Source organism: Drosophila bipectinata, chromosome 2L (assembly GCF_030179905.1).
Source record: "Drosophila bipectinata strain 14024-0381.07 chromosome 2L, DbipHiC1v2, whole genome shotgun sequence".
Classification (NCBI taxonomy): Eukaryota; Metazoa; Arthropoda; class Insecta; order Diptera; family Drosophilidae; genus Drosophila; species Drosophila bipectinata.
Window position 1 is genome coordinate 13,706,070 of NC_091736.1, and position 11,861 is coordinate 13,717,930.

At 50.2% G+C, this 11,861-nt stretch overlaps 2 protein-coding genes across 4 annotated transcripts; one reads left to right on the forward strand and one right to left on the reverse strand.

Annotated features, from left to right (window-relative positions):
• The first annotated feature begins 1,306 nt into the window (after positions 1–1,306).
• LOC108125336 (uncharacterized) lies at positions 1,307–3,208 on the forward strand. Its single transcript, XM_017241465.3, has 3 exons — positions 1,307–1,786; positions 2,249–2,452; positions 2,508–3,208. The coding sequence occupies exons 1-3, from the start codon at positions 1,635–1,637 to the stop codon at positions 3,070–3,072; spliced, it is 921 nt and encodes a 306-aa protein (XP_017096954.2). The 5' UTR covers positions 1,307–1,634; the 3' UTR covers positions 3,073–3,208.
• A 268-nt stretch (positions 3,209–3,476) lies between these two features.
• Positions 3,477–11,613, reverse strand: Tig (Tiggrin). 3 transcript variants are annotated; one of them, XM_017241600.3, is made up of 6 exons: positions 11,557–11,613; positions 10,479–10,768; positions 6,907–10,172; positions 5,892–6,851; positions 3,782–5,809; positions 3,477–3,725 (listed from the first exon to the last, which is right to left on the reverse strand). In XM_017241600.3, the coding sequence occupies exons 2-6, from the start codon at positions 10,756–10,758 to the stop codon at positions 3,660–3,662; spliced, it is 6,600 nt and encodes a 2,199-aa protein (XP_017097089.3). In that variant the 5' UTR covers positions 10,759–10,768; positions 11,557–11,613; the 3' UTR covers positions 3,477–3,659. The 3 variants fall into 3 exon arrangements, with proteins under 3 accessions (XP_017097089.3, XP_017097088.3, XP_070133225.1); XM_017241599.3 differs by having other exon boundaries at positions 11,440–11,611; XM_070277124.1 differs by lacking the exon at positions 3,477–3,725 and having other exon boundaries at positions 5,627–5,803; positions 5,888–6,851; positions 11,440–11,611.
• Between the last annotated feature and the right edge of the window lie 248 nt (positions 11,614–11,861).

The window sequence follows — 11,861 nt, forward strand, 5'->3', positions numbered from 1 at the left end:
CGAGTGATAGACTGAGAGACGCCGGCCGACCGACCGACCAACCGACCGTCAGACCAACCGAAAAAAAGGACACGACCAACAAACTTTGAGCCCGCCAGCGGGCAACGGAGGTGCATAAACGGTAAACACTCTAGCACAGCAAATTGATTAAAAACAACAATTGCAATTAAAGGCCTGCAATAGCTATTGAAAATATTATTATTAACTATTCGCAGCAGGGTAAACAGTACCGAGGCTCTTCGAAGTTCGAACACGCTGACACCGCTCAGACGGCGAAGACGGCGTTTACGGATACGGATGCGAGAACCGATACGGATGCGGATTCAGATGCTCAGATACTCGCGTCTCAGATACACCGGACTAACGGCAATCGAACAGAACGCCAGCCGAATTAACACTGACACGAGACGGGCCGCCGAGCTCCCAGCATCCGCCACCGAAGCACTTTGGGGCCGGCGTGCTCGGTCGTCGGGTGTGCTGGCGCTTCGGCTCCATCGGCATGTTAAAAAGATAAACAAATGTTGCGGTTGGCCGTGATTTATGTTAGCTTGCATCTGCTTGCAGGCCATCTGCACAGGCTTTACAGCATTACATGATGACGCTGTTACAGCCTCCATCAAGTGTCTAGAACTAATGCGTCAAAACGAACTCTGTGCCCTTCATCACATGGCCCCAAAATCGTGGGAATTTGAAGATCATAAAAGAGACATGTTACAAATATTAAAATCCTTGTCTGGTTAGGGGGGGTTTTTCATTAGGAACTACATGCGTATGGTAATAGCTTTTAATATTGAGAGAAAACATGCATTTAAAGGCTTTTAGTCTTACCACATTGTTGACATTTGTTAGATGTCAGGACTTAGAGAATCTAACATAGTTTATTAAATGAAGAAATATACATATATCAATGATATTAGTACCATAGAATCATTGGTATTACCGGATTCTCTTAACTATTGTTGGTAATATTATTATTACATTTGCTTTTAATATGATTTTTAAAAGTATCTCTAACATATTTTACTCCTCCTCCACACTTTAACAGAAAAGTAAAAGCTGATTTTAAGAGAACTCTCACCAGCCCCTTAATCCTATAACAAAAGTCCTACACATTTACATTTCCCGTTATTACCCCATTTTGAGAAGTTAACCGCTAGAAAAAGCTTTCCTCCTAAAGCCCACGAAAACTTTTATGAAGTTTTTGAAAGCTCGGAATGGGAGTCCTTTTTTTTTGACAGCACAGGAATCAAAGTTCATAACACCGAGGCGGAACAGCTGACGCTGACTGTCAAAAGTCACCGTCGCAACAACCGCTGCTGCCCCCGCCCTGCAACCCCAACCTCGCAACGATACCGTCAGCTGCAGTGCAAAACAGAAACTCTGTCGCTAAGCTTCCTCCCAACAACCATCGGCCATGGACGCGGAGTGCGTCACCCAGTGACGTCGACTGAGGGCGCATGCAAAACAGTTGGTGTCCGGAGTTGTGTCTGAAAATACTTGAAATTCAAAACAAAGTTGTGGAAAAAGCTAAACGCGTACTACCTGGTCAGGGGGGACTTGACCCAGTGCAGCCGGATTAACGAATAATGTGAAACTCCCGTAAGACTGTACGAGAGTGGGTGTACCACCGGAGCATGGGTTCATGCCTTGGCAACTGCGCCACTTCCGCCACATCCGCCGCCAGCGCCTCCTTCGCAAGCACCCAACCTCGTTCAACCTCCGAATCCTCCGCAGCGTCGTCCTCCACCACCTCATCCACGTCGTGTGTGGGCACGAGCTGGTTCTGGTAAGTTGTCCGTATGGTAGGATCCCCATCGTTATAAAGTAATTAAATCTGTAACCCATAAGCTGTCACCTGAATCAATACCAGAACCTTCTTCAAAGGTTTGGGCGGGAAACTGTCTTTCCATACATGTCGGTTATATTGGCGGTTCAAATTGCATAAGCAAACACCAACTGACCGCATCGACCGCTCGCCACTCGCCGGCGGGGGTCAACAGACTGAAAGCCAGCGGAGAAGCCAACCCTTACTGGCCAATGGGTGGTAATAGCACCGTGGCTGCTAACGAAACAATTAAGGCTAAGAAAGCTTTGTGGGGAGTGGCGTGTTGGCTTGTTTAAAGAGCATTGTGTTTCAAAGAAAAAAAAAAACAGTTTTAAAACACACTTGGGAAAAACTCCATTTAAATTAATTAGCTTAAAGTATGTTTAAATAAAATTTAATTTTTAAATATTTCTTAATCTGAAGGCAACATCGCAGAAACCAAGACCGATTTGGCGAAGAAGGACAAGGAGTCGAGGCGGAGCTCATATCAAATATCAGTGGACGTCGTCGGGAGCGTCGCAGTTTTATCTTTCGGATACTGAGGTTCAAGCGCAGCCAACAGTGCCCCCAGTTCTTTGATGAGTACTGGCAGCAGCCATCCAACTATGCCAAGCTGCAGAACGAAAGGTGAGTTGAGTCCATTGAGAGGTGCTTAATTATCTCCACTCTTGACACCACGTAGCAGCACGATGCCGGATATTCAGCTTCAGAACCTGGACGCCTTCAAGTTGCTCAACGCTCAGATTGCACCGAGGAGGGAGACGGAAATCGGCCAGGGGATCTACCATCGCACCAACAGTTCCCGGGCTAGCTCATCCCTCGATCTCGAGTGGGAGCACGAGTACTCGCAGCTACGACAGTACCAGCACCACCAGGCCCAGACGGAGTCCCAGCCCACGCCGTCGAAGCCGTGCTATGCTTCCCTGGATCAGCTGACCACGACGACCACGGTCGCCACCAATGGCCGGCACACAGGACGGCATCTACGAATGGGTCAGCGTTTGGGGGGTTCCTTCACGCACACCTCCTGCTGCTCATCCACACAGAACTCGTGGTCGCACATCTCGACTCCGGAGTCCTTAGAGTGGGACGTCGACGAGGAGCGCAGGCAGCAGGGCCAGCTGAGAACGGAGGACGACAATCTGGACGAGGAGACTCTGAAGCTGCTGGATCAAATTGAGCAGCTGAAGCACCATGTTCTGCTGGAGACGGGCGAGGCCCTGGGCTTGGAAGCCAGTGGCTGTTGAGGAACTGATCAGTGGTCCATAACTATGAGTCTCCAAAGGAGGCTGCAGATTAAATTAAAGTCCAAAACTGTAAATAGAATTATTCTCGGTGGAGAAATCCTGACAGTCCGATCCTATTGTTCCAATCAATTATATAAATGGCCTCTAATATTTTGTTGTAAATTATTTGAAATAAAAATATAATTTATAACCGCCTTCCTAAAAGGCAATATAATATAAATATTAATGATTTAAATCTGTAGAATTTTGTGGGAGGATCGGCCATGACTGGCAGTCATATAAAAATCATCTTCATCAATGGGTGAGTATCGGATGTTACCTTCATCCCGATATAAACCTATCCTCCATCAGAAGTATCGGATTCAAGTCTCGGCCAGTTCTGAAGTTCAAAAATCAATTTAATATTTTGTAACCACATTTATTTTTATTAACTTAAGATTAAATGTTAAAAAAACATTGCAAAATTTATTAGGATTCGTTGTCAGTTTGGCTTATGTTTTAGCTTTTTAAATGTATTAAAGAAATTTAACAACATAAGTGAAAATCTGAATTAGGGCAGTTGTTAAATGGCAGTTTCTTCGGATGGCTTATCCAAGTTTTCCTTTAAGTTTGTCCCAGAATGAGGGCTCTTCCTTGGCCACCACCTCCACCTGCTGAAAGATCAAACTTTAATAATCAATGGATCAAAATGGTAGTGATTTGGACTTACAGGTTGCTGTTGGAGTTGGCCACTCCTGGTGACTTGGCTCTTCGGCTGACCAAAGTTCTGGTCACTCAAGTCCTCGATCTGAACCTGTTGCTGACCCAGGTCCTCCTGGTTTTGGGACTGTAACTGCGTCCAGTCCAATTCCTCCTCCTGTTGCTGCTGCTGACCAAGGTCCTCCAAGTTACTGTTCCAACCAGTTTCCACCTGCTGTTGTTGTTGTCCTAGATCCTCTACTTGGGGCTCCTCGCCAGCTGCCCTGCTCCATTTACCACCCAATGTAGCACTAGCACTGGCCGACGATCCGGTGGGGCCTCCACTTGCCGACGCCGAGGCAGTTCCCACGGGCACGTTGAAGGTGTAGTCTCGACGACGATACTCGTAGCCGCCAACCGGCGATTCGCGGTTGTAGGGCAGCGGAGGAGGTGTGGATATGATGGGAGACGGAGAAGGACGCCTAACTGGTGGAGACCTGGTTTCACCCTCCAGACCTGGCTCTTCGCTCTCGTCGTAGGTCTCTTCGTACGTGTGCGGGGGCTGGTCACCACGATCCTTGGAGAAGATCGGCTTGTAGACGGCGGTGGCATTGGTGCTGCCAGGATCCACAATGTAGCCTCCGTTGGCTCCGCCACCAGAGGGCAGGTCAATGAGTCCCTGGCTCAGGAGGAAGAGGGTTCTGCGCCAGATCACCAGCTCTTCGCCGAACTTGCCGTAACGATTTTGCAGGCGACCCAAGTTCCACTTGTGGCGGTCCTCCCAGCTCTGCTCCTCCACTGTGACACCCACCTGCTGATGATTCACGTAGTTCAGATGGTGCAGTTCACTCTCGCGGAACTGCTGGAGATCGCTTTGTGTCATTCCGTAGTAACGGGCCACTTTATTGATGCGTTCCAGCTCCTGTTTCTGCCACTCCTTCAGCTGCTGCAGCGTGATCTCGTACTTCTGAGCAAACTCCTGCAGCAATTTGGCGTCCTGGCTCTGCCAGCTCTTCAACTGCTCCTGGGTCATGTTCTGGGTGCCAATGAACTTGTAGAGACGATCGCGCTCCTTCTGCTGCCAAGTGGTCAGGTGGTTGAGGCGACGCTTCTCCAGCAACGCCCCACGAGCCAAGTTGCTGATAGTGATTCTCTGCACGGGAGCCAGTTGGCCCAGACCAACGTTGTAGTGCTCAGCTAGTCGCTTCTGGAAGGCGGTGTCCTGGGAGATAAACTCCAGCAACTCCTGCTCCGTGATCTTGATGCTCGAAGCCACGCCGTTCAATCGAATTCGTTCCTGTTCGGCCCAGTTGTTCTCCCGCTGAGCATTGTCCACAATGAGTCCCATGTTCGAGAAGCGGCGCAGTACTTCCCGGTCGAAGGCGCGCAGCTCCTCGATGGTGATGCGGTACTGAGGAGCCAGGACGTAAACGTCTTGGTCCACGAGTTTTTCGAGGGCTTCCTGCCTAATGCCGGCGTTGCTGATCACCAAGAGATAAATACGCTCCAGTTCAAGGGTCTGCCAGGAAATACCGGATCCCCGATCGATCCTGCGTTGGTTCAGCAGTCGGTTGAGCTCCTCGTTATACCAAGTCTTGAGCTCTTCGATGGTCACATGGTACTGCTGGATCACGTCTTGGATGTGCTTTTGGTCGTTGTTCAAGCGGATCCTCAGCTCGTCGATGGTCCACTTCTGTTGCTTCCGCTTCAGCTGATTGATGAGGTCCTCGATGTGAAGTTTTTCCTTTGTCTGCCACTCGGACACAACGAGTCCTTCGTTTTTGGCGGCTTGGTTCAGCCACAGATGGATATCCTCGATGGTGACGTGGTACTGCCTGACAATCTGGTCAAAGATGGGCCTGTTGCGGACCAAGTAGCTCTCGAACTCCTGGCGAGTGAAGGGACGCGTGGAGGTGACAGTGCGAAGGCGGGCCAGCAGATCGTTCTTCCAGTTGGCAGGTTGCTCGTCCCAAATATTCACAATCTCCTCATACTTTACGTTGTTCTGGGGGCGATCAATTACGCCGATAACCGTCAGACGAGCTGCTTCCTTCTGGACCTGAATTTGGAGGATATAATGTCAACATTAATATATAATCTTATTTGGATTTGATAGCCTTATGGAAACTGCAAAGACTTACCCACTGCTCCACCTGCTCGACAGTCACATGGTAGTCGGTGGCAATGCCGTCCAACCTCTGCTTGTCGCGCTTCAGGAAGTCTACGAACTCCTGGTATGTGGCCCCGTTGCGCTGCTGCTGGAGCCAGTTGTTGAAGCCGCTGCTGATCTGCTGCTGCCACTGGGTCTGCTTTTCGATTTGGACGAGTCCGGAGCTCTGGAGACGACGCGCCTCCTCACGCAGCCACGCCTCCACCTCGTCGATGCCAACGTGGTGGGTCTGCGAGAGACTCTCCAGGCGGGCGTGGTCCTTGGAAAGCTCCCGTTCAACCTGCTCATAGGGCAGCTCCTGCTGTTTCTTGAGCAGAAGCTCAATGAGGCGCTGTTGCTCCTCCACCTGCCATTTGCTCAAGTTCTGGACCTTGGCCTGGCCAGTTGTTCGAAGGTTGATAAGCTGCTGGCGCAGCCACTCTTCAATCTCGGCGACGTTCACAGAGTACTGGTTGGCCAGCTTTTGTAGGCGTTCATGCTCCTGGTTCAGCTCCATCTCGAACTCGACGAAAGTCAGGTGGTTCTGTTGCTTCACCAAGCTCTGGAGACGTTCCAGCTCTGACACCTGCCAGGCGCTGAGGCTCTTGAGAGAGTCCTCTGTGCTGCCGCGCAAGCGCTTCAGTTCCGCGATCATCCACTCCTCGATCTGTTCCACGTTGATGCGGTACTGGTCGGCCAGTTGATGGAGATGGGCGCGGTCTGCCAGCAGCTTCTGCTCGTACTCATCGGTGGACAGGCCATTCTTGTACTCGGCAATCAGGCTCTTGATATAATCCCGTTCCACCAGCTGCCAGGTTTGCAGCTGCTCGATCTCGAACTGTCCCTTTTTGCGGAGGTCCTCCAAGACCTGCTTCACATATCTCTCCACCTCGACAACACTGACATGGTGCTGCTCGGCCAGCTTAACCAGGAAACGATGGTCGTTGTTAACCTGAAAGAGAGGAAATATTAGCTTTATCCTTTCGAGATGTATAGATAATACCCACCTTAGTCTCAAACTGCTCCAGGGTGATGTTAGAGTGTTGCTGGAGGAGCGAAAGGATGCGTTGCTGCTCGGTGCGCTGCCAGGCCGTCAACTGCTCAATGTTCAGTTTTCCTTGCTGCTTGAGCCTCTCGATTTCGGATTGGAGCCACTTTTCGATCTCCTCGACGGAGGTGTGATACTGGAAGGCCATCGTTTGCATGTGTTCGCGGTCCTTCTCGAGTTCCTCCCTCAGCTCTTCGGCGCTCCACTGCTTGTTCTGCTTGATGAGAGCCTCGAGGCGCTCACGCTCAGCCAGTTGCCAGGAGGTGAGGTTGTCGATCTGCAACTGACCCTCGTCACGCATGCGGGCCAGCTCCTGCTTCATCCAGCTCTCGATCTCCTCCACCTGGACGCTGTACTGGCGGGCCAGGCGCTCCAACAGCTCCCGATCCTGGCGCAAACGGGCCTCCAGCTGCTCGGTAGATTTGTATTGCTGTTGGGCCAGGTTCTTCAGATGGAGGCGCTCCACCTCCTGCCAGTTGGTCAGCTTCTCGCTGGGCTTCAACAAACCCATGCCGATGAAACGCTGCTCCTCCTTTTTGACGAACTGCTCGATTTCCTCGATCTGGACATTGTGCTGCATGGCCAGGCTTTGGAGCTGGGCTCGATCCTTCAGCAACCACTTGTGGAACTCCTCGACGGTGAAGTCACGGTCCTGCACCATGTTGGTCAGATTTCCACGCCACTCCAGCTGCCAGTTCTTCAGTTTCTGCATTTCGATCAGACCCTGATCCTGGAGTTTCTGGATCTGCTGCTTTATCCACTGCTCGATCTCCTCGACGCGCACCTGGTGCTGCTGGGCGAGACTGTACAGGTGAGTCTGATCCTTGCTAATCTTGGCCTCGATCTCCTCGATGGAGTAATCGTTCTTGTTGACCAGGTCCAGCAGTCGCTGGCGCTCAATCTTCTGCCAGTTTTCGAGTTGGGTTTCCATGTTCAACTGGCCCTCTCGCTGGAGGCGATCGCCCTCGGACTTGATCCATTGCTCGATTTCGGAAACCTTGACGTTGTAGGTACTGGACAGATCCTGCAAACGAGCCCGATCCGCCAGTAACTTGCGCTCGAACTCATCAAGCGAGTACTTGTTGTTCTGGACTAGCAGGGCGATCTGGTTACGCTCAGCCTGCTGCCAATCCTTGAGGGTTTCTGCCTTGACCAGACCCTGGCTCTGCAGACGCAACAACTCCTTCTTCAGCCACTCTTGGATGTCCTCGACACGCACCTTGTAGGTGTTGGCCAACTCGAAGAAGTGGGTCTGATCGCCCTTGATTTTGGTCTCCAGCTGCTCCAGGGTCAGGGAGTTGTGCTGGACAATATTCTGCAGGCGTTCCCGCTCCTTCTGCTGCCACTGTGCCAGTTCCTGTTCCACCTCCTTGAGCAGACCCTCCGACTGGAACTTCTTCAGCTCGCTCTTGATCCACTGCTCGATCTCCTCGACCCTCACCTTGTAGTTGAGCGCCATCTGTTCCAGGTGGCTGCGATCGTTAATGAGCGAGTTCTGGAACTCCTCAATGGTGACCTGATTCTTGCCGACGATGTCGCGCAGGTGGTTGCTGACACTGATTTGCCAATCCTTGATTTGGTTTTCCAGCTGCTGCTGGCCGTGGACCTGCAGCCGCTGCAGTTCCTCGCGCTGCCACTTCTCGAGCTCCTCCACGCTAACGCGGTACTTTGTGGCCAGGTTCTGGACATAGTTGCGATCCTGGTTCATCTGCTGTTGCAGTTCGCCCACCGAGCCGCGATGCTGGCGCAGAATGCTCTCCAGACGAGCCCGTTCCGAGCTCTGCCACGCGGTAATCTTGGACATCTGCTCATTTTGGTCCTTAATCAGGCCTCCGATGCGAGATACTTCCCCGCGAAGCCACTGGGTCTGACTCTGCATATCGCCCTGGTATTTCAGGGAAAGATCCTTGAGTCGCTGTTGGTCTGTCCTGATCGAGTTCTGGAGAGCAACCATCGTGGCATTGTGCTGACGAATTAGTTCCTCCAAACGTTGCTTCTCCTTGGTGTCGTCCTCAGTCAGGGAGCTGGAGTAGGTCTCGTGGAAAGTGACCTGTGGCACTGAAGGGATCTGGGGAAGGAGGGACTCGTTCACTTGGTTAAATTTATAGTGAAGCCGCCGCAACTCCTCGCGCTGGAAGTTCTGAAGCTCACTCTGGCTGATGCCATGTTGCCGGGCTACCTTGGCCAGCTTCTGGCCGTTTTCCCTTTGCCAGCGATCAATGTCATCGACGGTGAAGCCATTCTGGTGGATCAGCCAGTCCAGACGGGCGCGCTCCTGCTTCTGCCAAGCGCTAGAATCCTGCACGGCACTCTGGTACTGATTGGCCAGAGCCTGGTACCGGGCCAGTTCACGGCGATGGAATTCCTCAAGAATGGGCAGGGTGATGTGGTAAGTGCTTGCCACCCCGAGCAGACGTTCCTCCTGCTGACTCTCCCAGTCCTGGAACGATTGGGGGGAAGTCAAGTACCAGAAGAGGTGCTCCCTTTCGGCGCGTTTCCACTGCTCGTCCCGCGACACTGAGGCCTGTCCAAAGGGAGTATGTTGGTCGTACACCAGCTTACCGTCTTGCCAACGCTTCTGCGACTCGGAACCGTCAACGGAGGTTGTTCCATCCGGGTGCGTTGTAATGGTCTTATTGAAACGCCTGATTTCAACCGATGAGCTGGAACCTGGAGCAGTGATCTGGCTAAGAGAACTAGGACCGGACCACGGGGAGTTCACATTCACCACCGAGTTGTAGCCCACAACTTTAGGCTCATCCAGCCAATCCCTGGACGATACAGTCTTTTTCCGGGTAACAGTCGTGATAGAGCTAGAAAGTGGCAGCGACACCTGGGACTGGCCGTAATGGGCCTGATTCAACTGCTGCGAGGCGCCGTATCCGGTTAGTTTGGTAACCTCAGTGCAGTTCCTGTGCACTGAGTAGGGCTTACCATCGATAACCTTCACCTCGACGGGATAGGCATAGTTCTTGATCGTATCATACTGACTCAAGTCTGTGGGCTGATACGGATTCAGGTCCAAAGTCTGCTGCACTTGGCCACTCTCGGTATCGGCGTACTGTTCCAGCAGCTCAGCGGCCTTGGCCTCAAAGAAGTTTGGCTGGGCTATGGTGTTATAGTGGATGCGGGACTGTTTCATATCAGTTACCAACTGCTGGCTGGTTTTCGAGCAAATCTCATCCAGTTCGGCAGAGGTCTTTCCGGTCAATTCCAAGACTGAATCTGGAAAGATAGAAAGTGTTACTGGCTTACAGAATTTAAGAGTGAGGTAGTCTATCTTCTGGCTTCTAAAAGTATAATATTTAAGTACTTATCTTTCTGAAAATAATCTTTTAAGGTCAATAACTTATATTTATTGTAAAGACACTAGGGGATTCACAGAATTCTTGGTAATCCGAATTTACGTGGGAAGCAATATGAAAACTATTGTGGCTCACTTTCTCATGATCTCTAAAGTCAAGATCGCCCCAGGCCATCTTATGATAAACAAATTTTGAACCTTTTTGTAAAAAATAAAACATTACTTACTCGTCCAGGGCAGTGCGAATCCAAAGGAACTTGAACTTTGAGACAGACTGTTGAATTTCTGCTTCAATTGATTGGCAAACTCGCGAACTTCGTTGAAGTGAGCGGTTCCCCAGGAACTGATGTGGGGAGGATTTAATCTGGGGGCCGACTGAAGGTCCGCCGAGGTGGGTCCATTGCCATAGGATGACGAGGATCGGGAACTGTATCTGCTCTGGTAGGTGGTGTAGCTTTGGCAACTAGCCACCGCTAGGAGCAGAGCGCAAACACCCAAGGCCCTCATGCCGGAAAAGCTGCAAACCAACAAACAACAATATAGTTTAGAATAGTGTCATTCATAAATTATTAAAATAAAACTAGAGTAGTACAAAACGATGTCGCAGAAAATCAAATTTATTCTAAGGCCCCTGATTGAGCATTTTTGGAGCTGATAGCAAGTGGAAGTCGAATCTAGTTCAGGCTGTGGTTGGGATTATCGCATCAGCCTGGACTGGGGGGGTCGCCAAAGGTTAATCGCGAGATAATGGCATCATGCCTGGGCTCGGCCCATGAAAAAAATCACTTCAAGTTGGGACATACTGTTAAATTTTGTTCTTATTTGTTTTTCTGTTTTTTTTTTTATTATTTTTTGTTCAACCATTAAACCTTTGTGGCCTCCAAATTCCCTTTCCATCCGGTGTCTGTTGATAAGTCGAATCCCCTTGACTTGGCGACGTGTTACTTTCCTGGCACCCCCTAAAAATCACACAGTTTCTTCAGATGGAATAATGCAACACCTTGGGGAGTCAGAGAGTCGTCTCCTCAAATAGGTCACACACATGCATTTTCCCAATAAAGTTTTATTTATTTCTGGAACATATGTTTGGGGCCACTTCAGTCTGTCTTCTGGTTATTTTTAAATTTATGTTTCTTTTGGGGTTTTTGGGGTGTTCTTATCGCAACAAAGCTTTCGTAGTTAACTCACAGATGGCTCTATTCCGCAAAGCACTTAAATTTATCGGATTTGTGATAATATTCACTTAATTAGAGCAAAAGGGAAACTTTCAGGACCCTTGACCGATAGTTCACTATCCGTTATTACCGCTAGATCGAGAGGAAACCGTTGCGCCTCGTGGCGCTGCCGAAACAAAACTGGCAGCCGATCGACGATCCGGAATCTTATATGTGATGATCTCTCCCAGCAGCTACATAGATGCTGTGTAGGAGCCAACAAATTAATTGAGAGGGACGGCTCTCTAGAGAAACTGTTATCACTATTTATAATAGAATTAAGCATACTCTGGTTTTAGGGGATTTGCCAAATTATCAATGACCGAATATTTACGTATGACACAAAGGGTGACCGGTGACCGGTTCTCCAAACGACCTTAAAAATACGTGGAATCC

Bases quoted from the DNA above. Each gene is read 5' to 3' on its own strand.
- LOC108125336 (XM_017241465.3), top strand. From the start codon at position 1,635: ATGGGTTCATGCCTTGGCAACTGCGCCACTTCCGCCACATCCGCCGCC. The intron at 1,787-2,248 runs GTAAGTTGTCCG...CTTAATCTGAAG, and splicing joins GTGGGCACGAGCTGGTTCTG to GCAACATCGCAGAAACCAAG. The intron at 2,453-2,507 runs GTGAGTTGAGTC...GACACCACGTAG, and splicing joins GCCAAGCTGCAGAACGAAAG to CAGCACGATGCCGGATATTC.
- Tig (XM_017241600.3), bottom strand. From the start codon at position 10,758: ATGAGGGCCTTGGGTGTTTGCGCTCTGCTCCTAGCGGTGGCTAGTTGC. The intron at 10,173-10,478 runs GTAAGTAATGTT...CTATCTTTCCAG, and splicing joins ATTCGCACTGCCCTGGACGA to ATTCAGTCTTGGAATTGACC. The intron at 6,852-6,906 runs GTGGGTATTATC...CCTCTCTTTCAG, and splicing joins TGGAGCAGTTTGAGACTAAG to GTTAACAACGACCATCGTTT.